The 23869-nt window shown below is 51.2% G+C and overlaps 1 protein-coding gene across 4 annotated transcripts; it reads right to left on the reverse strand.

The window, feature by feature from the left end:
• Positions 1-264: 264 nt before the first annotated feature.
• Positions 265-22974, reverse strand: CYSTM1 (cysteine rich transmembrane module containing 1). Of its 4 annotated transcripts, none has more exons than XM_064671516.1 (3): positions 22826-22974; positions 11434-11681; positions 265-748 (listed from the first exon to the last, which is right to left on the reverse strand). In XM_064671516.1, the coding sequence occupies exons 2-3, from the start codon at positions 11660-11662 to the stop codon at positions 642-644; spliced, it is 336 nt and encodes a 111-aa protein (XP_064527586.1). In that variant the 5' UTR covers positions 11663-11681; positions 22826-22974; the 3' UTR covers positions 265-641. The 4 variants fall into 4 exon arrangements, with proteins under 4 accessions (XP_064527586.1, XP_064527587.1, XP_064527588.1 ...); XM_064671517.1 differs by having other exon boundaries at positions 22806-22873; XM_064671518.1 differs by lacking the exon at positions 22826-22974 and adding an exon at positions 21821-21972.
• Positions 22975-23869: the final 895 nt, after the last annotated feature.

A 23869-nucleotide genomic window follows, 5' to 3' on the forward strand; every position in this document is an offset into this window, starting at 1 on the left:
ATCAGTCCTTCCCCAAGAGCTGCAGCAGCTCAGCCTGTGCTTCTCCAGGAGCTGCTGGAGAGGGCGCTGGTCCCAGAAGGGGATGTGCCCGCCCAGCCCCGAGGGATGAAAAGCCAATTGTGCCGCCCTGTGTGGGATGAGGGGGTTGGAGGTGCCAGACCCAGGACTCCCACCTGCAGAGCCAGTGCCCGTGGGGGGCTGAGGACACACAGCACCAGGGGACACTGACCCTGCACAGACAGATTGACTGAAACAGCCGGGACCTAGCGAAGAAAATCAACTGTTGGCTTTAATTATTGCGTATGTCTTCGTCTCTAGGGCTAGGAAAATCTCAACTGGTAAATATACATTTCATCAGAATGCCTTTGGCTGAAATACACCATCAGCACATTCTTCAAAGTTACAACAAAAGTCTTAGAAATGTTAAAAAGGGATTTTTTTTTCTCCTTTTTTTTTTTTTCTCTCCTTTTCCTTTACTAAAATAAAGGAGTTGCACCCCCCCACCCCCGACAAGGCGCTAGGACGGACAGACGGGAACCTCTTGGCTGTGCAAAGCAGAGCAGTTGATTACAGTAACAGAAAAAAGAAGTCGGGGGGCAGGAGTGGGGAGGCTGCATAGCGCTCTGCGGGCGGCGGGCGGCTCAGGTCAGCATGTCCCAGAGGCAGCAGCAGCACAGCGCGGTCCAGCAGGCTGTCAGGCAGGCGCTCTCGCCCGTGTCGTCCCTCCGCCGCTCCTCCACGACGTACACTGCGGGCACAGAGGGGCACAGAGGGGCCGGGTCAGTCACACGGTACCACGGAGAGGAACAAGAGCCAGGCGGAGTTTCCCCAGGAGGTGCCACCCTCCCCAGCTGCAAATGTGTGTGGACTGGAGGGAGGAGCTGGTGCCTGACTCTGCTCCAGCCCTGCCACACACACACAGCTGCCTCTCCCCCTGGATGACCAGCCCTTGCTCCAGCTCTGCCCCTCCTGCACCTGAGGCACAGCTCAGGAGGTGGCGGTGCTGGGACACCCCGCTGGCCAAGGGGCGAGTGCCCAAACGCCCTGGGTGTCACCTCATGGACAGACACCAGCCCAGCTCTGCCCCCCCGAGGGCTGCCCGGAGGCTCCCAGCAGTCCACTGGGATTTCCTGCACTCTGCCAGCTGCCTGAGCACACAGGAGGGAGCCCCAGGTTTGGATGGAGCTCTCCCAGCAGGGTCTCCTACCTGAGGCCAGGGTGCTGCCTGCTCTTTGTGCCAGGCCCTGAGGCCCATTCTGGACAGAGGAGCAGTTCACCTCTGGTTCCTCCTCACTGAGCCTGGGCTTTCACACCCAGAGCTGTGGCAATCTGAGGGCAGACAGGTGATTCGCCTTCCTGACAACTTCCTTGGGTCTGTTTGTTGTGGTCTGCATGGAAAACGTGCCCTCACACAGGAGTCCAACCTGCACACATGGTGGTTGGTGGCAGGAGACAGCTCACGGCATCAGCCTGGCCCTCCCACAGGCCTGCTTTGTGCTCAGGAAACCATTCCCTGTCACTGCTCCAGCTCTGCAGAGCCATGGGCACAACGACCCTCCAGCTCACACGTTGCCAAAACCCTGACAGCACCAGGTGGGGAAGAGAGAGGGACAGCCCAGTACCCCCAAATGTCTGCCCTCGGGTCCAGCCTGTGCCCCAGCCCCAGGCAGTCTCCCTCTCACCAACGGGAATAACAGAGGGGGCATCTGCTGTGCAGGCACAGCCCCACTGCCTGTTCTCCATGGGGAGGTGACCCAGGGGCTCAGCCCTGGTGGAATCCAGGAGCTCTGAACAAGCAGCTCTTTGGTGCCTTTGTTTGCTCTGAGAAGGTCCTGTTACAAAGAGTGGAGGGAAAACACACCCCAAATGCTCTGAAAGCCCTGTGCAAGACGGTGACATCCCTGTGCTGGAGCCCTGAGGCAGCCCTGGCTTCCAGCTGGCTGCCAGGTGCTGTTCAAGCTGTCCCACCTCTGAGCCATAGGAAGCTGCATTGTTGCTGCCAGAGCACTGCCATGTCCAAAACTGAAGGTCCCAGTGCCCAGAGACATCCAGACCCACACAGCAGAAGGGAGGCTGCCCTGTGCCAGTTACCATCAGCTGTCCAGGACTGCAGGCACACCAGAGCATTTGCCTGAAGTATTTATGATTAATTCATTAGAAGTTTTAAGCTACAGCCAAGTGTCAGGGACATGCCGACAAAGCATGTTCAAGGCGTGTACAAAGTGCTGTTATGAAACACTTGCTGAAATATTAAAGGAAATGGCTTTTCCAGGCTCAGAGCTGTGCAGTGGGAGCCGGGTGCTCTCACCACGGCGGCTCAGCTGACTCGTGTTGGACGCTGCCTCTCTGCACAAGTGGGTCACAGCATCCATGGGCATCCCCCCCCTGCCCTGCCAGCCCTCCAGCACCTCTGCTGTGGTTTGTGCTGGAAAGGGCTGCCCTGAGCTGGCCAAGGCACAAGCACAGCTGGGGGCAAGACTGGGACAGGGCAGGGGACAGCAGCCGTGTCAATGCCTTCCCAGGACTCACCATAAGTTTGGGATGTGCCTTTCTGTCAGAAACAGTGGAACAGCACTGAAAAGAGATTGTGTTCATTCCCTCTCTTCTGCTAAAAGCTGGAAGTCATTTAAACCAGCAGCACGTTGTGGCACAAGCATCTGCAAAAAAGCTGTGTTTTTCTCCATGGAGGGGGGCTGTTGTACTTTACCCAACCCACTCACCTCTCAAGTTCAAGGAATGCCTCAAAGACAACACCTGAAATACAAGTCTCTGCCTTCCAGAGCAGAGCTCCCCTTCAGAGAGAGCAAGTCTCGAGGGGGAGCTGGAGCAACCACTGCTGTGCTCTGAGAGCACACACCATCAACCACTGGAAGCTTTCAGACTTGGAGAGCATCTGGGCAAGACTCTGAATAGAAACAACCACACATTCCTCTCAATTTGTGTTTAATAAAGCTTTCTCTGAAGCCTCATCAATGCTTCAGGAGCTGCATGTCCCACACCAATTGCCAGAGAGACTTTAACCATAGTTATAGAGAATTAATACCGAAGAGCTTTTCTCTTCAACCCCTTGGGTGTGGGGCTTGCAGAGGAGAGGAGAGGAGGGGAGCAGAGCAGGTGAAGGGTGGTCCCCTGTTCACCTACAGCTACCAGAGTGCACAGAGTAAAAACCAGCTCCAAGGCAGGCTGGATGAACTGCTCCCAGCCCAGCCTCTCACTCGGCTGGAGACATCCTACACCAACCTGCTCATTTTGGACACTGCACCTGAATGTTGGCTTCAGAGCACCAACAGAGTGACACAAGTACCCCAAGGACATCAAGAGCACGTGGCAGCACCTTCACACAGTCCCTCAGCCCATGCAGAAGTGCTTTATAAACACAGGGGATCCTCTGTCAACAGCACATGAAAGGACAGCGTAACAGCACCCCAAACCTCCTAAAATCATTTTGTTGGGAAGTCTTGCACTGCATGTTACTGATGCAAGTCACCCCACGGCTTCCCAACTCGCTGTAACCAGCAGGATTCCACTGACAGAGATCAGGTTTCCTACTGGAATAGCTTTGCCAACAAAACCCCATCCAAAATCTGCCAGCGAAGGGAACTGCAGATTTTGTGTGATTTTTGTCAGAAGCCCGAGTGCCTCCAAGCTAAAGCCACCCAGTTTGCTGTGGGGAGCTGTACTGGGGACTCCATCAGCTGCTCTGTACCTCTCTTTTGCCCAAGGCCAGGCACTCCAACCATCTCCAGGCACACAGGGTCCTCACCACTATGAGCAGAATCCCATTAACCCTTTGGACCTGGTGGTCCCAAAGATGCGAAACGGGGGCGATTTCTCTCAGAGGCACTCTGAGACAGCACTCAGTTCTAGCCTCAAGTTTTGATGCTTCCATTGCTTTTCTCTAAAACAGGATGGGAGAGGGTATAAGCTGAGAACACCCTCGCACCTTCTAATCAGTCTTAAAGAGCCTAGACCACAATGAATCACCCCGAAATGGTAGCACTCCCTGTAATCACACAGCACTGGCCTGCACAATCCAGTGCAAATAACTCCCACTTTGTTTTTAAAACAAATACTACAATACCTTCTCATTTCATGTACAGTCTGCTTTATCTTAAGCATACACATTTTGTTTCTTCTCATGCCTAATTGATATGTTAATCATTAGCTCCATGAGGGAAAGGAATGAGCTGTACTTTTCACCTGGTTTGGTATAAACTAAAATTATGACCTTAAACTGCAGTGCCCCTTTACTGCAGTGCTTCACTGGGTCTACAAGGATTGCAGCACAAGGGCTTTGATGCCAGAGCCAGCCCATCCCAGCCCAGCCCATCCCATCCCAGGGTCTGGAGCGCAGGAGAGGAGGCAGCAGCAAAGGAGTTATCAACCACTGCCACTGCAGACCAAAAACCCTTCCCGTGGTATCTGAGTGGCTGTTTGCCATGGTAACAGCTGGGCAGAGCAGGAGCATTACTTAACACCACGGGCTCGTCTGGGAGGGAGCACACAGCAGAGGAGGGACCCATAAGCCTTTTCCCACTTGTCACTTAAGGAGGTTTTATCACAAACCACTTCTGCACTGAGAGCTTTGGTTTCACTTCTCCAGCCAGCCAGCAAGTCTTGCTTAAAACTGCTTAAAACAACACCATCGACACAAGCCCTTGGAAAGCCCTTTTGTCCAGGATGGAGGCCAGAGAAAGGAAAGCCAGCACAAGTGCACCCAAGGGATGCAGCAGTGACAGGAAATCAAGTGTCCTCGAGCCCCTCTTCCAGGGGCACTCTCTGGGTTTGCAGACCCAGCGCTGCAGGAGGAAGGAACTCTAAGCCCTGACCTCCCAGACAGCCACATCTCCTGGAGTAAACCCCACACACAGCCAGCAAGTGCAGAAGAAGAGACTGCAGGGTTGGGAACAGGGACTAAAGTTTTATCCGCCCCAGGCCTCCTCCCTTGCCCATTAGAACTCCAGGCACAGCCTGGGCACAGATGAGATCCAATTCTCTTGGCAAGGAAGGCATTTAATTGTTCTTTCTCCTCTCTGGGGGTATTTGCTCATGCTTAACAGCTTCAGGCCTGCAATTTCTTGGCCCCCCAACTCCTTCCTGCCCAGAGGCTTTCACTGTGCTCACAGTCTCCACCAACACCACACTCAGATTTCAGGAAATACCTTAGCACACTCCTGAAACAGATACCACAGCCAGATGGAAATACAATAGCCCACTTTCAAGAAAAAAAATCTTCCAAAGCTCTAAAAGCAAGTTTCACAACCCCCAGCTCCAAACACAAACTGCTACTGCCAGAGCCTCCTGAGCACAAACCAAGTGTCACGAGAGCAAACTGCCAGCGAGCACAGACAGTTCCACCTGCAAATCCCCTCTGCCACCAGACAGCTGCTGCTGACCCAGCCCTGATTTCAGCCTGGCTCGAGCAGAAACAACTGATCTACAACTACCCACACTGGTATTGGACCTGCCCTCCTCCGTGGCCGCATGCTGATGTCCAGCAGGTTAAGAAAATTCCTGCCTTTCCATTCCCGTAAGTCTGAGCGGCTCTTACAGTCACCCTGGAGAGCTGTTTCAGCCTTCAGGGAGCTGAATAAGCCCCACATTTCGGGGAAATCGCTGTGCAGCTGTGCCAAGAGGGCACTTTCCAGAGCCAATGCTGCGCTGGCTGACGTTGCTCCCCTCTCACACAATGCACGGGACAGGACTCGGCAGCAACTGTGCAGATGATTTTCTTTCAGCTGAGCTCAGAGCCGCAAAGGAGTTGAGTTTCCTCTCCTGAGTACACAGGGATGGTATTAAGAGATCCCTGAGACAATGGAAGTCATTCCAATGAGCATTTATGGTGTGTTGATGGGCCCAGGCAGGATTCGAGGTCTCTAAAAAGCAGGGCTACAGGCACTCCTTACAGGACATCAGCACACCTTCTGTAGTGAGTACTCACTCAGGTCTCTGCAGGATGCCAGCCAGCTCTCCAAAGCACTGTAAACCCCAGCACAGAGGTTAGAAAGTTCACAGGAAACATGTCATATGAGGAACAAGCTTCCCTTCAGCTCAGAAGTATAATAATTCAGGCTTCAGACTCTTCAGCTTTCCTTTGGACTACGGCAGAAGAGAGACATCTCCCAAAACTACAGAATTTGACAGCTTCCTCTAACATTTTTTTAAAATCAGTAAAATCTTAATTTACTGTTAAAGCAAGGAGGTGTTTTCAACCTAATCAACTGCAGGGCTAAGAACAGCACAGTCCTCAGCCTGAGGCAATGTTTACACCGAAAATCAGCATCAGTCCTAGAGTTAAACAAGACCTGGCTTGGAGGCATTTACACAGCACAGACCTAAGGATTTTGCAAGAGTTTTCTGGGTGCCAGACAGAAGGAGGGACAAAGTCCAGTATTGAAGTAAGGGGGACATGCCACAGTGAGCAGGGCAAAAAGACTCTCCTTGCACAGTCCCAGGGCTCGAGCACCACAGGCTGTGCAGCGCCTGGAAAAGACTGTGCAGGGTTTGCTCCTCACCCAGCCTGGAGCCCAGCTGATGAGGACTGTCTGGAACAGCAGCCTCATTAAATTCAGCCCCCAATGGAGCCAGTCTCGGCCTCCTCAGGCCAGTTTGTCTGCAGCATGTTTTCAGATACCAGACCTGAACTGGGAATAATTTTCTTTGCACCAGTGTTTTATCAGATTACCCCCTCCCCGGGGGTGAAAAGCAGTGAAGGTGAGGTGAGACATCAGAACTGCACTGTTTGCCAGCCAACAGCCCCCGCTGTTTGTGCAGCCAGGGACAGAGGGAGGGATGATACAGCAATCCTGCAGGAGAGAGAATGCTGGGTTTTAAGGCACTCTACAGAATGAGAAGCAGAGAAGAAGAGGACAACTGCCAAGTGAGACTAATTTTTTTTTGGCAGGACTCCAGCATTTGAAGTTACAGGTCCTGAAGGTACAGGAACAGTTAAACTAAATGCTCCAACAGACTGCTATGGAAAGGGTCAACAGATAAGAGAGAAATCCTGCTGGAACTGCTCCTGCTGCCCTCCACATTAACTTCTGCTGGGGAAGGCTCAGCTGAGCAGGGCTGAAGATGTGAAGGGGTAACCACTGAAAGGCACCAGAGAGCCTAATCAGAGTGATCTGGATCCCCTCCTTTCCACACTGAGACAGGTAAAGAGGAAAAATCCACCCCTCTGTCAGCAGGCAATGACTGTATCTAGGTGACCTGTTTATTCTTGCAGCTGGCCAAACATTAGGAGGCAGACAGCATCACTGTGACTATTACTCTTATCGCAGCCGGCTTTGCTACAAGTAATCAACCTCCAGAAATAAGATTTCCACCCTGTGTGTCCAATAGGTCAGACGCAATACTGAGCTCTGTTTGCCCTCAGTGCCTGCTGACAGAGCCTGGCTCCCTTTGGCACAGCAGGGAGCAGCCCCATCCATTACACTGGTACATATCAACAAGGAGGGCAGGGGGGAGAAGTGAAGCTGGATGGATTGCTAACATCAGCTGGTGCTTTCAGAATTAGTGTGTCACTTCGGACTTTGGCTCCTTCCACTTCTTTTTAAAGAGTGTCATTATCAGCAGAGTCACACTTCACCTCTAAAATTTACACAGACAAGAAAGTACCAGCTGACCAGTCAGCAGTTGCTGCGGTTTCCTTATGCCAGCTGATAACAAATAATGAAAATACTGGTGAGGAAAGGAGATACTTCGTGGAATGAGAGATTTTCTTCCTCCTAAGCAAGCCCTGCTGCTCAGGAAGGTGCTGGTCCTTACGGTGTGCTCCTAAAGCTGTGTGTTTCCTGGTGTTGTTCTGGTGCAAGAGGGTTCCCTCTACCCACAGAAAGCACTGTGTGGCATGTCTGCTGCATTCCAGGAACTCATGCCTGGATGGACTTTGTGTGGATGGACAGCAGGAAAACTGCAGACAGAGATCAGCACGTCGTTCACAGCGTGAGGAGGCTGAATCAGACACCCTTAAGGATAACGTCCCTCAGGCTCAGCATACAAATTATCAGCACTAAAGGTAAAGGTCAAGCTGTTTACTTCCAACAAACAACAGCCAAGTCAGTTGTCAGCCCCTGCAAGAGGTAAGAAGTGGGGTTTCTGTGGAGACCTTGGTATAGGTAACCTGGGCAAGTCCAAAAGCCAGATACTCAAAAAGCAAAACCAAAACCCAAACCCATGGCCATGAGGTCTTCTGTGCCACCTCAGCAAGTCACCCAGGCTCTCCAGCTCACTGCTCCTTCCCCTGGAGAAGAAACATAAGCTTTGAAGCCTTTCCTGCCCTGCAGAGTTGAGGTAGCTGGGGTGACCCTGAGGGGTGCCAGCTTGGACACACTGGACTCCAACCCCTCTGGGAGAAGGGACCAAGGAACACCAGCTGGTGTGATCTCACCCTCCCACAGTGCTGTAACACAAGGGAGTCACACGGCCACCACCACTAAGTCTTAATGTATAACCACAATTTTTATGTAAAGCATAAAATCTAAACTATAGCAAACCTCCTAGTTTTCAGTGTGGACGTGTGTTTGGTTCAGAAATACTGATGTACTACTTGGAGTAGCTTAATTCATTAAATTAAGCAAAGTCATCTAGGAGAGCAAAACATCTGCTCTGGAAGGGAAGCATCCACACAGCAGCTCTTCCCAGATAAGTGTTTGGAAACACCACAGGAACTGACAAGCCACATGAAATCACGCCAGACCAGCAAGGCAGACTGCAATGACTTGATTAAATTCAGACGTCAATTTTTTACAGTAGAGGTTCAGCCACACCAACAGATATATAGCACTAGTGGAACAGATTTTCAAAATTTAGCTTTTTTAGGGACATCCATTTAAATCAGATACTCCTGGAGTCGATCCCTAAACAAAGCCTTATTGAAAGCTCTCTTACACTTCACAGGACAAAGATCAGGTTCCACTTTGACAGACTGGCCAAAAAGGAGCAAAGGAGGGGGGGGGTGAAGGGTGTTTAACAGAAGGAGAATCAAGAACAAGCTTTTGCAGACAAACACGAAGTTACAGCCCTGACTTTATTTTGCACACATTAATAAAGGTGTGTAAAACAAACACGTGCCATCCAGAGGGACCTGGACAGAGAGATGGGTCTGTGTGAACCTCGTGAAGTCCAAGACAGTCAAGTGCAAGGTCCTGTACCTGGGTTGGGGCAGTCCCAAGCACAAACACAGGCTGGACAGAGAAGGGATTGAAAGCAGCCCTGAGGAGAAGGACTTGGGGGTGCTGGTGGATGAGAAGCTCAATTTGGCCCAGCCACGTGCCCTGGGCTGATCCCACAGCGTGGGCAGCAGGGGAAGGGGGGATTCTCCCCCTCTGCCCCCTCAGGTGAGATCCCCCTGCAGAGCTGCCTCCAGCCCTGAGGAACAACAGCACAAGGATGTGGAGCTGCTGGAGAGAATCCAGAGGAGGCCACGGAGATGCTCCAAGAGCTAAAGCCCCTCTGCTCTGGAGCCAGGCTGGGAGAGCTGGGGGGGTTCACCTGGAGAAGAGAAGGCTCCAGGGAGACCTCAGAGCCCCTTCTGGTGCCTAAAGGAGCTCCAGGGGAGCTGGAGAGGGATTTGGGACAAGGGCCTAGAGGGATAGGACAAGGGGGAATGGCTTCCCACTGCCAGAGGGCAGGGTTAGGTGGGATACTGGGAAGAAATTCTTCCCTGTGAGGGTGGTGAAGCCCTGGCACAGGTTGCCAAGAGAAGCTGTGGTTGCCTCATCCCTGGAAGTGTCCAAGGCCAGGTTGGACGGGGCTAGGAGCAACCTGGGCTAGTGGAAGGTGCCCCTGCCCATGGCAGGAGGGTCAGAACTGAATGGTCTTTGAAGCTTGGAACAAGATGAGCTTTAAGTCCCTTCCAACCCAAAGTATTCATGATTCTATGACTTTTTTACATCCACTTCAGCAAAAGCAGTGCAAATTAGAGGCTCCCAAGGTGGCTTCAGAGACCACCCATGGCTACAGGAAAGCAGTTCAAGGCCAAAACTTACCAGAAGATTTTTGGTTTGTGGGTTAGAGTGCTGTTTCTGCAGAACTGCAGTTGTGTTTGCTCAGGTTTAACAACAAAACCATCCCTCCTGCAGCACAAGCCTGGGCTCTCAGGGAAAGACACACTCAAACACTTGGCTACTTCTCCTCTCCAATTTCCCAGCCCAGTCCTTTGTGCTGCTCCACAGGTTTGTGGGCAGAGCAGAGGACATTCAGTGTCACCAGTTCCCTGATCCAGTTTGAGATGAGATCCTTCAAGCCTCCAAGGCAGCAGACCTGGCTCAAAGTCAGACTGTCCAAGGCAACAATCCCAGTCTCCCTTCAGCTTCTGCCCTTTTTGTGGCTATAGCAGCAAAGCAACACTGACACTCACCAAAGATGTTCAACATGGGAGACCAGGAGTTTTTCCCCTGCCCAGTACTGAGAAATGTCTCTTAGCCACCCCAAAATCACGTGCAGATCCCAGGGAAAACCCTGATTACACTTAGAGCTCCTGTGGTGGAAGTGGTGGGAAGCAGCTCCATGCTGCTGCCTCTTACTCCAAGGCAGATTTTTCACTCTGTTCCAGAGAAAGCTGAAGTCATGATTTACACTCAATTCAGGTTCTTATTCACTCACACCAATTGTTCACTGCTTAAATTTGGGTGCTCCCGACAGACCCACACTGCTGTTCAAACCCCCTGAACAGTCCCACCTCTCTCAGCTTCTCCTTGTATAAAGGAGGAGAAACTCCACTCCCTTAATCATCTTCTCAACCCTCCTCTGACAAATGGAGCCTGCTGCAAGCACTGCAGCGAGCCCCACGAGAGCTGTGGGTGCCAGAGCACACCAATATGCCATATTGAGGGGACGTGGCACACAGATGGACCAGCCAGCTGCCAAGGGAAGGTACATCCTCCTCCTTCCCTTCCCCAGAAATCTGGGTTTTTCCACAGAATGATAATGGCTTCAGAAATAAAACAACCACCAGAAAGCCCAGGAATGATTAGATCACTTGGACAGAGACTGATGGGCTGAAGAAAACCGACGCCCACTAATTCAGCAGGAATCTTACATTTGAATATTACGAGCTTTAACTGAGCAGCCCTTGGTTGAAACTTATCAAGCAAGAGACAGGTGGAACGAGACTTGTGGCAAACCTAAATCCAGCAGAAAGCCTGTGTAACAACCTCAGCACAAAGATTCCCTTAAGGAACAGCATTAAGGATGTTCAGCTGTATCTCCCAACAACCAGAGAGCTGTTGGGAGACACCATGGCAAAACAAAAGCAGGAAGGCAGGCTGTAAACAAAACCACTCCTTCAAACAAAAAAACGAGCTGTACAGAAAATCACCACCACAAACAAGCCTCCACCTCCCCCTCTCCCCAGCCTGGTTAGGGCCAGGCACTGGTAACCAAATGACTTCAAGGTCGATGTGTACTCGTGCAAGGAGGCAAACATACCTGTGTTTTTCGGCCCGTCGGCGTACACCGGTCCCGGAGGTGGAGGTGCATTCTGCCACCCGTACTGGGGATATCCTTGGTAACCCGGCTGGCCCGGCTGGTAGGGCCCGGTCGGCCCGGGCGGGTACCCGGGGTAGGGGCCGGGGGGCCCGCCCGGCTGCTGTGCATAGGGCGGGTACGGGGCGGTGGGGCCCGGGCCGGGGTAAGGAGGAGGATTATCGTAGTTCATGTGGGATGCAGAGTCTGCCCTGCAGAGGGGAAACAAACAGGAGAACGGGTTTGCTTTGGCCTGCTCATCCGCGACCGCCCGAGTTCCCTTCCAGACTGCTCTCCAGCAGGCCCCGCGTGGTGTGAGAAACAGACCTCAAAATACCTGGTCGGGTAGCACATTTATTTTTAACCCTATCACAGGGGCAGAGAGCGAGTTGAAGTGATTTCTTTAAGTGACATGAGTTCAGCTCCGCGGGAGTGACGCTGCTTTCCAGTCACGCATCACCTACTCACCCTGAGACCTACGTCTTGCAACAGCAAAGCAACATCCTCTCCTTCCACTAATGATTAAAACACTTTTAAGGGAGATCTAGAAGCAATCACTTCATGTTTCTGTCAATATTAAAAAAGAAAAGCAGCCTGTTCCAGACATATTTGATAGCCTCAACAGGAGGAAGAGTGAACACAAATGTCCATTACATTTCTGCTAATTACTAAAGCATCCAGACCAGCACTCTGGAGCAAGGCTGTGTGTGAATAACTTCCTGATGACACTACCCCAGCACATCGTGTATTCTCCCAATCACACACAACTGAGTCATTAAGCAGCCACAAGGAATCAGGGCCTCGGGCTCAGCCTCATTCAAAAAGCAACATTAAAGACACCTCAGAGAGTTGATACTCATAAACCCCACCTCATGTATTACTCATGACACAGCCATCAAAAGACAAGACTGTCACAATAACACAACTTTAATGAACCTCTAAGCAGCGTGACTAAGCAAACCACTTCTTACACTAGGCTTCTGGAGTTCTCCCTGTCTGAGAAACAGAAGTGTATATTAATATACCACGTGTTCAGGAACCTTCTTGCCTGGAGCAGCTGTACCCTGCCATTTCCTTCCCCTATTACAGGGTGCAGACGGGTCACCAAAATTCCCCTTTGCTGCACACCTCCTCCCACATGCCACAGGGAGGAATACCAGGAGTATAATTTGCCTCCACTCAGACTCCAGTGCTGCTGGAATGGAGTGGGAGAGGCTTGGCCAGCAGGATCCTCTTTGGATGGGTGTTGGGAAGGCAAGCAGCGGGGTCAGGCTGACCTGACTGCTCATGCTCCCACTCCAAGGACAGGCAGGTTTGAGCCCAGGGAGACCATCAGCACACCCAGGCGAGCCCTGGCTGATGCAGAGTGAAGAATTTCACCTTTGTAATGCCTCAGGAGCCCAGTGTGGCAGGAGCCAGGCAGGCCCAGCCCCTGGGGTTATGTTTAGCTGCAGCAGCCCTGGCAGTGTGGAGGGAGCTGTTTGTTTACAGCTCGCTGTTTCATCACCTCACAGCACCAGCTGTGCCTCCCCAAGGAAGGATCCCGAGGCTCTCCCTTGTTTATTTACACGTTGCTCCTGCAGCACCACAAGGCTCTCCCACACAGAGCCAGGAACAGCTCGACTCCAATGGCTCCAGAGGCCACTCCAAGGGAACAGGGCTGCTGTCCCTCCCAGGAGGGCACAGAGAAGCCCTCGAGGCTCAAAGGCTGCAATGTCACTCACCTGAGTTCATTCTAAGGCTCCTCTTGCCCTGCAATCCGGGCACAGTCACAGAATCACAGAATGTGCTGAGTTGGAAGGGACCCACAAGGATCATCAGATCCAACTCCTGGCCCTGCCCAGGACACCCCAACAATCTCACCCTGTCCCTGAGAATGTTGTCCAAATGCTCCTTGAGCTCTGGCAGCCTTGGTTCCTTGCCCACTGCCCTGGGGCGCCTGGTCAGTGCCAACCACCCTCTGGGGGAAGAACTTTTTCCTGAGATCCAACCTAAACCTGCCCTGACACAGCTCCAGCCATTCCCTGGGGTCCTGTCCCTGGTCACTACAGAGAAGAGATCAGTGCCTGCCCCTCCTCTGCCCCTCCCCAGAAAGTTGTCCCAGCTTACTGCTAAGGCAGTGCTGTACCCTGCAGATTATATCTTTTAATGTCTTTGTCAAGACCTTCAATTGCTTAACCAATGCCAGGGATTAGAGGAATTTTATTTATGGGGTTTTTTTCCACTGCCAGGCCAGCCAGACCACTTAACTGCTCACTTAAAACAGACACGTACAACATACATTTACCTGGAGGCTCTTTAACCACTGCACTGCGATGCAGTGCCGCTACCAAGTCTCCAGCAAGGAAATTCTCCCTTCAGGGAGCCTGGGAAAGGCAGGCAGCAAGCCCTTCAGTGCAACCAATACAGAATTGGGACATGATGGGTCACTAATGTTCATCTAACCCAGAAAATCATCCCAAAATAGCACTGAAAAGCAAGTTCCCAGGGAAGAACAAGGCCAGAGCGAGTGTGTATGTGTATACTACATACCATTGCACGTGGTAGAGTAACCATTTCGTGCCCAGACATGGCCCAGGCAACCCCCTGGTTTGCTCAGCCTCCCTGAGCTGGTGCACTGCTGCTGTGCCTGCTCCTGGCACGGGGAGACCCAAGGCACTGCTTCCTGCCTTGTGGAAAACTGCCTCCTGCCCCACAGGGTGACTGCAGGAGGCAGGGATCAGCAGTCACCCTCCCGAATTTAGGGATGCACCAAACAGGCAGGTGGCATGTGGTAATTCCCCACTTCAGAAGAGTGCAAGTTTGCACCCTAGGTACACATATATGTGTATATATATATATATATATATGGCATATATAAGGCATGATTTTTTTTTCATAAGCCTTAAGAACTCCCTGGGCTCAGCTTGCTTTGATGATCACTGCCAAGCTCCAGCACATGGATTACTTCAGTTTTCCAAAGCCCTTCTACCTAAGAGGACAGTCAGCTCAGCCCATCCTTTCCAGTGAAGTTCAGTCTTCCCTTCTATCCCTTCATATGCATCAATTAATTTATCTGCACTCAATATCATTGGTATTTGGGTGCCTACAGCCATGGGGGTGAGTAAAGAAAACTGCACATCAGCAACTCTGCAGAAAGTCTGAGAAAAACAGACAGAATGAGTTAACCCAATGGCTTCAGCAACCAGGGGAATGACAGCATAGGAAACAAGAAGGAACTACTGGTGCTCTCTGTTTAACAGCTCCATGTCAAAACAGTTTCTGAAGAGGAGGCAGGTTTGGAGTGGAGGCAGTAACTGAGCTTCTGCCTGCTGATATGGGACAGGGACTCAGGGAAGAACTGGCCAGGGCCTGCTAACAGCTGGACAGATGCTTGGGCAGAGACCTCAGAGAAACAACACAACAGTGGAAAACACAAATTAAGAAGGGCATATTTCACTGGGGCAAAAACTCTCCTCCTCAAAGCTGAGGGTAAAGTAACACAAGCGAGATTAGGCAAGATGTAAAAGGGGTCCAGCAAGAACACTTCCAGTAGCCACTGTACTGGAGATTTGTCTGTGATGAGTGAGAAAACTCCTGAAGAATTTGTCATTCAGCAAGCCCAAGAGGTAGTTGTGGAAATCAGGTTCTCACAAAGAATCTTTCCTTGTCCCCCACTTCCACTGTCAGTCATTGCTACACATATACCCATCTCTACTTGCCCTTTTTGAACTGTGTGACAATATTGAGATTTTTGTCACTCTTAGGAACTCGTACATGACATTACATGCTTTCTAGCCTTATTTCCCCATCTGGGTATGTGTTTGCAAGGCAGCTCTGAATCACGAAGCAGATACTTTGCAGACACACCTGAGCTCTTAGTCAAACGTATCACCAAAGCTTTCCTGAGGGTTCTCACCCCAATTAGTAATTCCATGTGAACTGCAACCAGGATCAACCCCTACAAGCTTGCATCAGGGTTCATTTCTCTGAGTTTCCCAATGAGCACCTCTCAGAGACAAAGCTCAAAAGAACAAAGCCAACCATCAGTAAAGCCCTTTGTTTTCCATGGTGCTGCAGGAGGTCCAGCAGGAAGAGCTGGGACAGTCTCACTAGTGCTGAACTCAACAGTCCCTGCACAGCCTCACTCCTGCTAAACTTCATTCAGCACTAAACCCAGCAAACAGAGATTTCCTTGACTGTCACTGAGCATTTGCAGTGTCTGCTGGTGGTTAACAACAGAGAAATTGCTAAAAAGAATGCCAGATCACGTACCTATTCCTTCCTCCCCTCCCTGCATTAGTAGTTTTCCTAAGGGGTAAGTTCATTAATATACCATTGTTTCCTTAAGCTATCTTCAAACTCCTTTGTTCCACACCGCTGGGCAAACATTATTTCCCCTACCCCAACAGAAAGGTTTCATTTTTTCAACAAGCTGCTTATCAGACCCCAGAGTTCACCCATAAGGTCTGCAAAACAGGAGTCACTGAAGTACAATATATCACGGAGAGAATGCACGTGGCACTCTATGTGCATGTACACACTGAGGTATCAATAGCCAAGAACCACAATTCTGTGTGAGATTATCAGTCTTTCTACATCTGTAACCTGGCTTTGGCTAAGGCTTAGCAAAAGGTGCAAGTACACAACTATAATGCTTTGCATACACTGTATATATATATATATACACACATATAATGTATATACATATAATGATGTAATTTGTTTCTCTTAAGGATTGGTTGCCAAAATGGACAGGTTAAATTATATATATATATATCATATATAATATATAATATATATTTTTATATATATAATTTAACCTGTCCATTTTGGCAACCAATCCTTAAGAGAAACAAATTTCATCATTAAGCTTTGAAAACACCTCCTTCTTTCTGGTTGCTTCACACTTACTGCCTTGTACAAGGCCAGCAAACCAAGGCAGCTGCTACAGAACTAGTCAGTCACTGCTCCTGACTCTCCCCTTCCAGCACAGTCATGAATTTATTATCTTTTTTCTTTTCTCCAGGCCTTTCTTCCCAGCTGAGGACACTCTGCTTCAACTCTGCTCTGTTCCTCGGGCAATCTTTCCACCCATCGCTGTGCCTTTGGTGTCACTGTCTGTCTAGTTTGGAGTGAGCAGCACTGCCTTCCACCCCTTTCCTAGCCCATTCCCATCCACCAAGCCAAAAAACAGAGCTCAAGCTGCTCCATACCAATTGTAACTGCAAGATCCTTCCAAGTGGGAATGGCTCCTGTACAGCCTGGCACCGCACAGGCACAGCCAGGACCATCGTGTGCCTCACACGTGTCTGCTCACCCAAGTGACAACAGCCTCTTCCACCATTTCACTGACTCTTCCACAAGCCTCTGAAAATCAGCCTCTGAAAACCTGGGAAAGTCTCATCACCCACAAGTTGCCACCTCTAAAACTAGGACAAAACAACCAGGCAGCCTAATTCAGATGGTTGTCCACCACCACGTCACTCCGCGAGCGCAGCCCTGCAGCACGGCCTGGTCAGGGGGTAACATGGTCCAGGAAAACAAACAAGAACAAAGAAAAAACAAGGGAATGTGATGGAAGGAAAACTCTTCTGTCAGCACAAGGGGTGCCCAAACAAAGAGCCTTCTCTTCCTGCCAAGACGACCCAGTTTCGCCCTTTTCCCTCCTCCAACAGGCCACGTACAAGGCTGGCACTCCCAAGCATCTCTTCAGAGGTCAGAATAATTATGGCCACTATAATTATGGCAAAGTGACTGGGGACCAGTAAGAATCTGCTTCTACCTGTTGGCACTGACCTTGTAACCTTGAATAGGGACACAAAGAACCATCTGCATTTTTACACAGTTTTACCATCTGCATTTTTTTCACAGCTGCTAACCCACCTGCAAAGAAATGCCAACCCCTAGGGACAGCTAGCCTGCAAGTCAGATCCTTCAAAGGCAATCTCCAAAGCAAATCCATTAAATCAAGAGCTGTGCATGCTGGGGAGATGACAGTCTAACCTGGGTAGTGAAATAGGGAGAAACACCTCTTATTGCACAGGGAACAGTGAAAGAAACAGCCTTGTGAAAACAAATGGGGGATTTGTAAGTTAAAAAAAAAAAAAAAAAAGGAAATCAGCAGTCTGGAACACCAAAAACATTTAGCAGATTTTTGGGATTTAAAGGCAAGAAGTTGTTTTTTTTCTAGGACAGAAAACAAGCACCACACCTTGTGCTGCCGGAAGTCAGGAGGTGTTTTGGGTATGGCAGATATTGATTCAGCTGGTCTTTACACAGAGGAAGGTGGAGGGCACAATGAGAGGCCAGACCCTGAGAAGGACAACTGGGGCACCCTGATGGAACCCACCCCTTTCAATGCCTGCAGCGCTAGGAAGTCGTTTTCCAATACAGAGCTCTAATGGAAAGTACATTTAACATCAACAATCCAGCTCCTGGCAACCGGCCTAGCATTTAAATTACATTTCATATGAACAGTATCCAAATGAAAAAAGAGCACAAGTGGCTCTTAAATGGCACTGGCTCCGCGTTTCCCTCTGACCAGCTCATTTGCCAGGTCCATTTAGTGATTGCATGAAAGGTATGGTAAGGATAAATTGTAAGAGATTCCATTCTTGCTCAGTTCGCTTCCAGGAAGAGCTTCCTCCCTGGTTTGCCCTCCCACTTCAGCAGCAGAGTAACACTTCCCCTAGAGTAATAGCTGAAGGGGAACTGCACAAGAACTGCCCCCACCTTTTCTGACAAAAGGTGCTCAGAACTGCTTTACTTCATAAAATACAGGTGAAGAGCCTGTATGAAGAGCAGAAGTGAAGAGCCCAGCTTTGTACTGCCAAAGCAAAAGCTAAAAACCCCTCCCCTGTTCAAACCCATTGCCTTAAGAGGTGTCTGGAGCTCCAGGACACTTCTGGTCCTTGGGAAGAGAGAGGTGTGTTTCCTCACGTTTAGTCAAGTGGCTGCCAGGCATCTCCTGCACAAAACAACTCTGCTGCCACCAGGTCAGGCAGCTCTATGGAGTGAACAGCAGTTTGGGTGAACAAGAATTTAACCTTCTGAGTTCCTGAGCTGGGTATTCCTTCTTCCTGGGAGCCTCCAAGCCCTCCAGAGGCCTGAAGTCTGCCCGTGTGTGCAAGTGGAGAGTGCACCTGATCTTTGAGGCTGACACTGGTGTCCCGACAGACTGCCCCACCTCTCCAGTCCCATCGTCTGCCCTGCCTTTTTTGCAAAGCCATGATGGATATGCACATTTCCAGGTGATTTTGGTTTCAAACACCAGGATTTCATCAGCTTTAAAGGGCCTGTAGTCACAGCAGTTTTTGCCTCAGAGGAATTGTCCTTTGTAGAGCTTCACAGTCACAGATCTATCCTTGCTCCTCTGTCTCCACAGAGCTCTCACCAACGCACCCAGGTTTGCATACCAGGATTTTCCCTCTACAGACAAATTTCAATGTCTTGTCAACTGTCAGGAACACACAAACCTCTTCAGAAACACTATACCTGCCACTTACTGCCCAGTTTTCTTGCTTGCAACACACACTGTCCACCTACATGTTCTGCGTGGCAGAAGAAAAGTATGAAGCTGACACAGTGTAGTTCCTACAATAAAAATGTTAGTAAATAATAATAATAATAATAATAATAATAATAATAATAATAATAATAATAATAATAATAATAATAATAATAATAATAATAAATCAAATCCATTGCCCTGCTACTGTTATTACACGAACTGCACCCTCATGGGGAAAAATTGTCAAGTTTTTCAGACATTTGATGAAAGGTTTTAAGAACATATACTTAAACACCAGGGACTAATAATCATAATGACAGAAAACACCACTGCACAGCCCCTTGGGTGGTGTCAGCCATGGCACTTGTTGCTGACACACCAGGTGAGACTCTGCCCAGGTACAGAAGTGCCTGTGGCAAAACACACCAAAAAGCACCTTTAAACAGAAATCACTACAGAGAGGAGCATTAACATCTTGTTTTCAAAGTTTTAAATGCTTTTGCAGGCACTGCTCTTGTTCAAGTCTTTGCATAATGTGCTGCCTTAGGTAATTCCAAAAATACATGACTATAGTTTGCTCTTCAAGTGGTGCGTTGGCAGTTTTAAGGTGAAATAAATACCAAAACAAAAAAAAAAAAATCAATGAAAACATCTGATTGCCAAGTTAAACTAGACCTGCAAATAATAGTTAAAGAAAGAAGCTTTGTTGGTCCCACTGAGAAGAGCATGTGAAACAAACAGTATGACTGGCAAGAAAATTAATAAGTACAGATACTACATTCATATGTTATTCAGATGGTGTTCTGGCAGCACTCCAGCCATGGAACAGCAGTGTTCTTTCAGGGTAACCTCCCCACACTGGCGGATTTAGTGGAAGATGCTCCCCAGATTTTAGGGCAGCATACACATCCCTGGCATGGCTACTTTGGCATGTGCATGGACAGAAATACAGGCACTTTCTACAGCTGAGATCTCATTACTCAGAAGGATTGTCATGAGAGGCTGGAAAGCAGAATGAGACTGAGATTATTTTCCTCCCTTACGTTTTCTCACTTTTTCTGCTCTTCCACATCCTACTTGCTGCTCTAACAGGATGCTTTACTTTGCCTGTAGGGCATATGCAAGAATCCTCTTTAATGGCTGTTTGTCAGAGGGCACAAGCCAGTTCATCCCACACCAGTTGTCACCAACCCAAGAAAGCCTTTGCCTTGCCCTGTCAGAGGCTGAAAAGCTTTTACACTTCAAGGCACTGCCCTCAATAGCTGGTAAGATCAAATAATACCTCAAGAATATGCTATAATCTTAGGAGGGAAATATCCCTTTCTGATACGTAAGTGACAGAAACAGCAGCTTTTATCCAGCAGTGCCTGGCATAAGGAATACAACCAGACACTTCCAAGGAGGTCCATTCCCTGAAGCTCCCTGCAGTCCTGGGCAGGCACTGGAGCACAGCAGTGGGGTGGTGGCACTTCCACGTCGTCATGTCCCAGCTGGGAAACACTCCCTGGGACACGGGGTGGGGGCAGCCCGGCATTTGCCTGCCCTTCACGGGTGTGAGGCCAAGCACTTCACCCCAAAATGTGGAGAAGGCAGCCTCCCACCCAGGGAGAGCAGCCTGGGAGGCTCCTGGCTGCCTGCGGGAAGCCGAGCTGCTGCCGGCAGGACGCCAGGCCTGGCAACACTGACCGTGTGCTTGAATGACTCCGGCTCCTTCCGATCTTTCCCTGTTCCCAGAAATGACGGGGCTATTTTCTACTCATTGAGCCACCGGGTTTGAGGTCAGAAGCAGGAAGTTGGGAAAGACAGAACACGCACCGAGAGAGTAGAAAATATCGATACTGACGGCAGCACACGAACCTGCTCATTCAAGGCTTCAGCCGCCACGAGAAAGTTTTCAGGGAGCCCTGCTGAGCTTTCAGCCGTGCCACAGGGAGATCACAAAGAGGGGACAGGAGAAATGCAGGCCTGCTTCTTGAAAATCCACAGTTACACAAGCTCTGCCCTCACAGAAAAAAATTAGGTAACATATTCATCTGATCATGCATAGAAATACCCCTGAGAACAGGCAGATCCTCTGCTTCTGGCACACACAGCCCTCCAGGTACTTCCATCATCCCAGTGCAACGCTGTGAGCAGGAACACCTCTGCTTACGCTCCCAGAACACCTCCTGTTTTCTGAGCAGCAAACCACTGCCAATTTTAAATGTAACACGGACCTGGGCGGGGGGGACACAGGGCAGCAAAACTCTGGAGCTCTCTCCTCTGACTGACCCCAGGGCAGGGGCTGCTCAGCCCATGCAGAGCCCCCACCCCTGTGGGAGCCACTCCTTTACAGGACATTCTCCTCTTCCCTTCGACCTCTGCAGCAAGGACAACCACGAGCCTCTGCAGATTATCAGTTACAGCTCTCACACCACTCGGGGAATGACAAATCAGTATTTAACAAAGATGGCCTTTATAGCACATGAATAAGAGGCAGAGTTCGTGCTACAGAAGTTTCATGGCTTGGTAAAACCACTATTCTGCGCAGTAGAAGATTATTATCTAACATGCACATTAATCCCTGACTGTCCCCAAAAAGCCCTGAAACAGGATCAATAAAATTCACTGAGCAAAAAATCAGTGTTCTCAGCCTCATCAGCCTATCTGAAGTAGTAATATTATTATTATCATCACCAAAAGTTTCTACGAGGAGTCAGTTTTTGTTAAAGTAACTGGTGAAAAATACCCCTTTCCTGGCACAGCAGCACTTCCCACATCTCGTATCCCAACCCCGTGTTTACCACAGCACAAAGAGAAAGCAGCTGCTCAGCACAGACATTCTAACTCACCCACACTTACTACCTTACCCGGACTTACCCTATTTACAATCGAGTTGTTCACACACGTCTCGTAGCAAAGGCATCAAAAGGAAAAAGCACTTTTTTTTTCTTCCCCCACCCCCTTTCAGATAAAGCTAAACACGAATCTGGGATGTCGGGGACAGATCTCGGCACTACCCCGCACAGAGAGGATCTGTCCACCGCCACCAGACGGGGCGGCAGATCCATGTGGCAGAGGAGAGGAGGCGAGTAACCCCCCTTTTCCTCATTCTCCTATTTCACCACGACACTTAATTATCCAAATGAGGTCTCCTCAGCTATAGGAACAGGAAACGTATAATCCAGGACAACCATAAAGGCTTTTCAAACACACGATGCGGCGTTATTATTATTATTATTATTTTTACTCCGAGTGCTCGCTCGCGTCTCGCCCCGCACTAAATAAGCCCGGCTTTAGCTCGAGCCGTGCCCATCTGCTCTGGATGCCCTTCCTTGCCCCCCCAGCTGCACAAACAGCCCCGCCCGGGCCCTCCCGAGCTCCCCGCGCACAGGGCAGGGCTGGCAGCCCCCAGCCCCGACAGGCAGCCGGGAATTGTCTATAAACCGGGACAAAGATCGCCTCGCTGGGGCTGCACACAGCGAGGGACCCCCGGGCTGGGGCGGGGGGAGCGCCCGGGGGGCTTCGCTGGTTCCCCCCCCCGCACCGACCCCTCCGCAGCGCTGTCACCCACCGCGGGCTCCCGGCGGTGCGGCGGCTCCCGGCGCTCACCCCGAGCCTTCCTCCTCGCCCTCCTCATCCTCTTCTTCATCCTCCTCACCCTCCTCAGCCCCAGCGCGACCCCCGCGCCCGGACCCGCTCCCACCCGGGCGCGCCAGCTCCCCCCGCACGGAGCCGAGCGGAGCCCGGCCGTGCCCAGCCAAGCCCTGCCGGTGTCCCCATCCCGGTGTCCCCGTCCCGGTGTCCCCGTCCCGGTGTCCCCGTCCCGGACCCCCCGCCCGGCCCCGCAGGGACCCCCCGGTACCTCCGCCCTGCTGCCCGCACCTGCTGCGCACCCCGCGCCCCTGACGTCACGGGCAGCGCTCGGGACACGCCCCCGCGGGGCGGGGCGAGCGCGTCACGGTTACGGGACACGCCCGCAAAGGGGCGTGGTCAAAAGGGGCGTGGCCGGAGGGAGCGGCAGGCGCAGCCCTGGGGACTGTCCCCGTTCGTGTTCGTGTCCCTGCTCCTGTCCCTGTCCCGGCTACTGCCCTGTTCCTCTCTCTGCCGCTGTCCATGTCCCTGACCCTGCTCCTGTCCCTGCCACTGCCGCTGTCCTTGTCCCTGATCCTGTCCCTATCCCAGCTACTGCCACTGTCCCTGCTGCTGTCCCTTTCCCTGACCCTTGTTCCTGTCCCTGTCCCAGCTACTGCCCCTGCCCCTGTCCTTGTCGCTGCCCCTGTCCTTGTCCCTGGTCCTATCCTATCCCTGCTACTGCCCCTGGCCCTGCTACTGACACTCTCTACCCCTTTCCCTGCCCTTGTTCCTGGTCCTGCCCTTTTCCCTGCTCCTGCCCCAGTGCCTGCCGCTGTCCCTGTCCTAGCACTGCCCTTGTCCCTGCCCCTGTCCTAGCTACTTCCCTGCCCCTGTCCCAGCCCCTGCCCTGACACTTGTCCCTGTCCCAGCCCCTGCCCTGGCCTCGGCCAGGTGAGTGGGGTCCAAGGGGCCTTAAGTTGGAAATGTCTGGTCTGACCCACAGGGTCCCCGAGGGGGATCCCCGACAGTGCAGCCGAGGGGGAGCTGAGCAGGGGGTTAAACGAAGGACAGAGGGGTCAGAGTGGGCACAGGACGTCTCAGGGTGCAGCTGCAGCCCCACTAAGGCCTCACTGCCTGCTCAGGGCCAGGGCTGGGAGCTGTGGGACCCAGAGAGTCTCAGCCCCACCAGAGACCCCCAGGGCCCCACTGTCCCCCACACCCTTCTGCTCCCACTCCCCTTCCCTGCAGGGACTGGACGGGGCACCAGGCTGGGACCAGGACCATTGCAGGGGACCTGTCCTCTTCTGCTGATAACGGGACACGTGCACGGGAAAGACAGGAGCACAGTGCCTG

The sequence above is a fragment of the Pseudopipra pipra genome, chromosome 15 (assembly GCF_036250125.1).
Source record: "Pseudopipra pipra isolate bDixPip1 chromosome 15, bDixPip1.hap1, whole genome shotgun sequence".
Taxonomy (NCBI): Eukaryota; Metazoa; Chordata; class Aves; order Passeriformes; family Pipridae; genus Pseudopipra; species Pseudopipra pipra.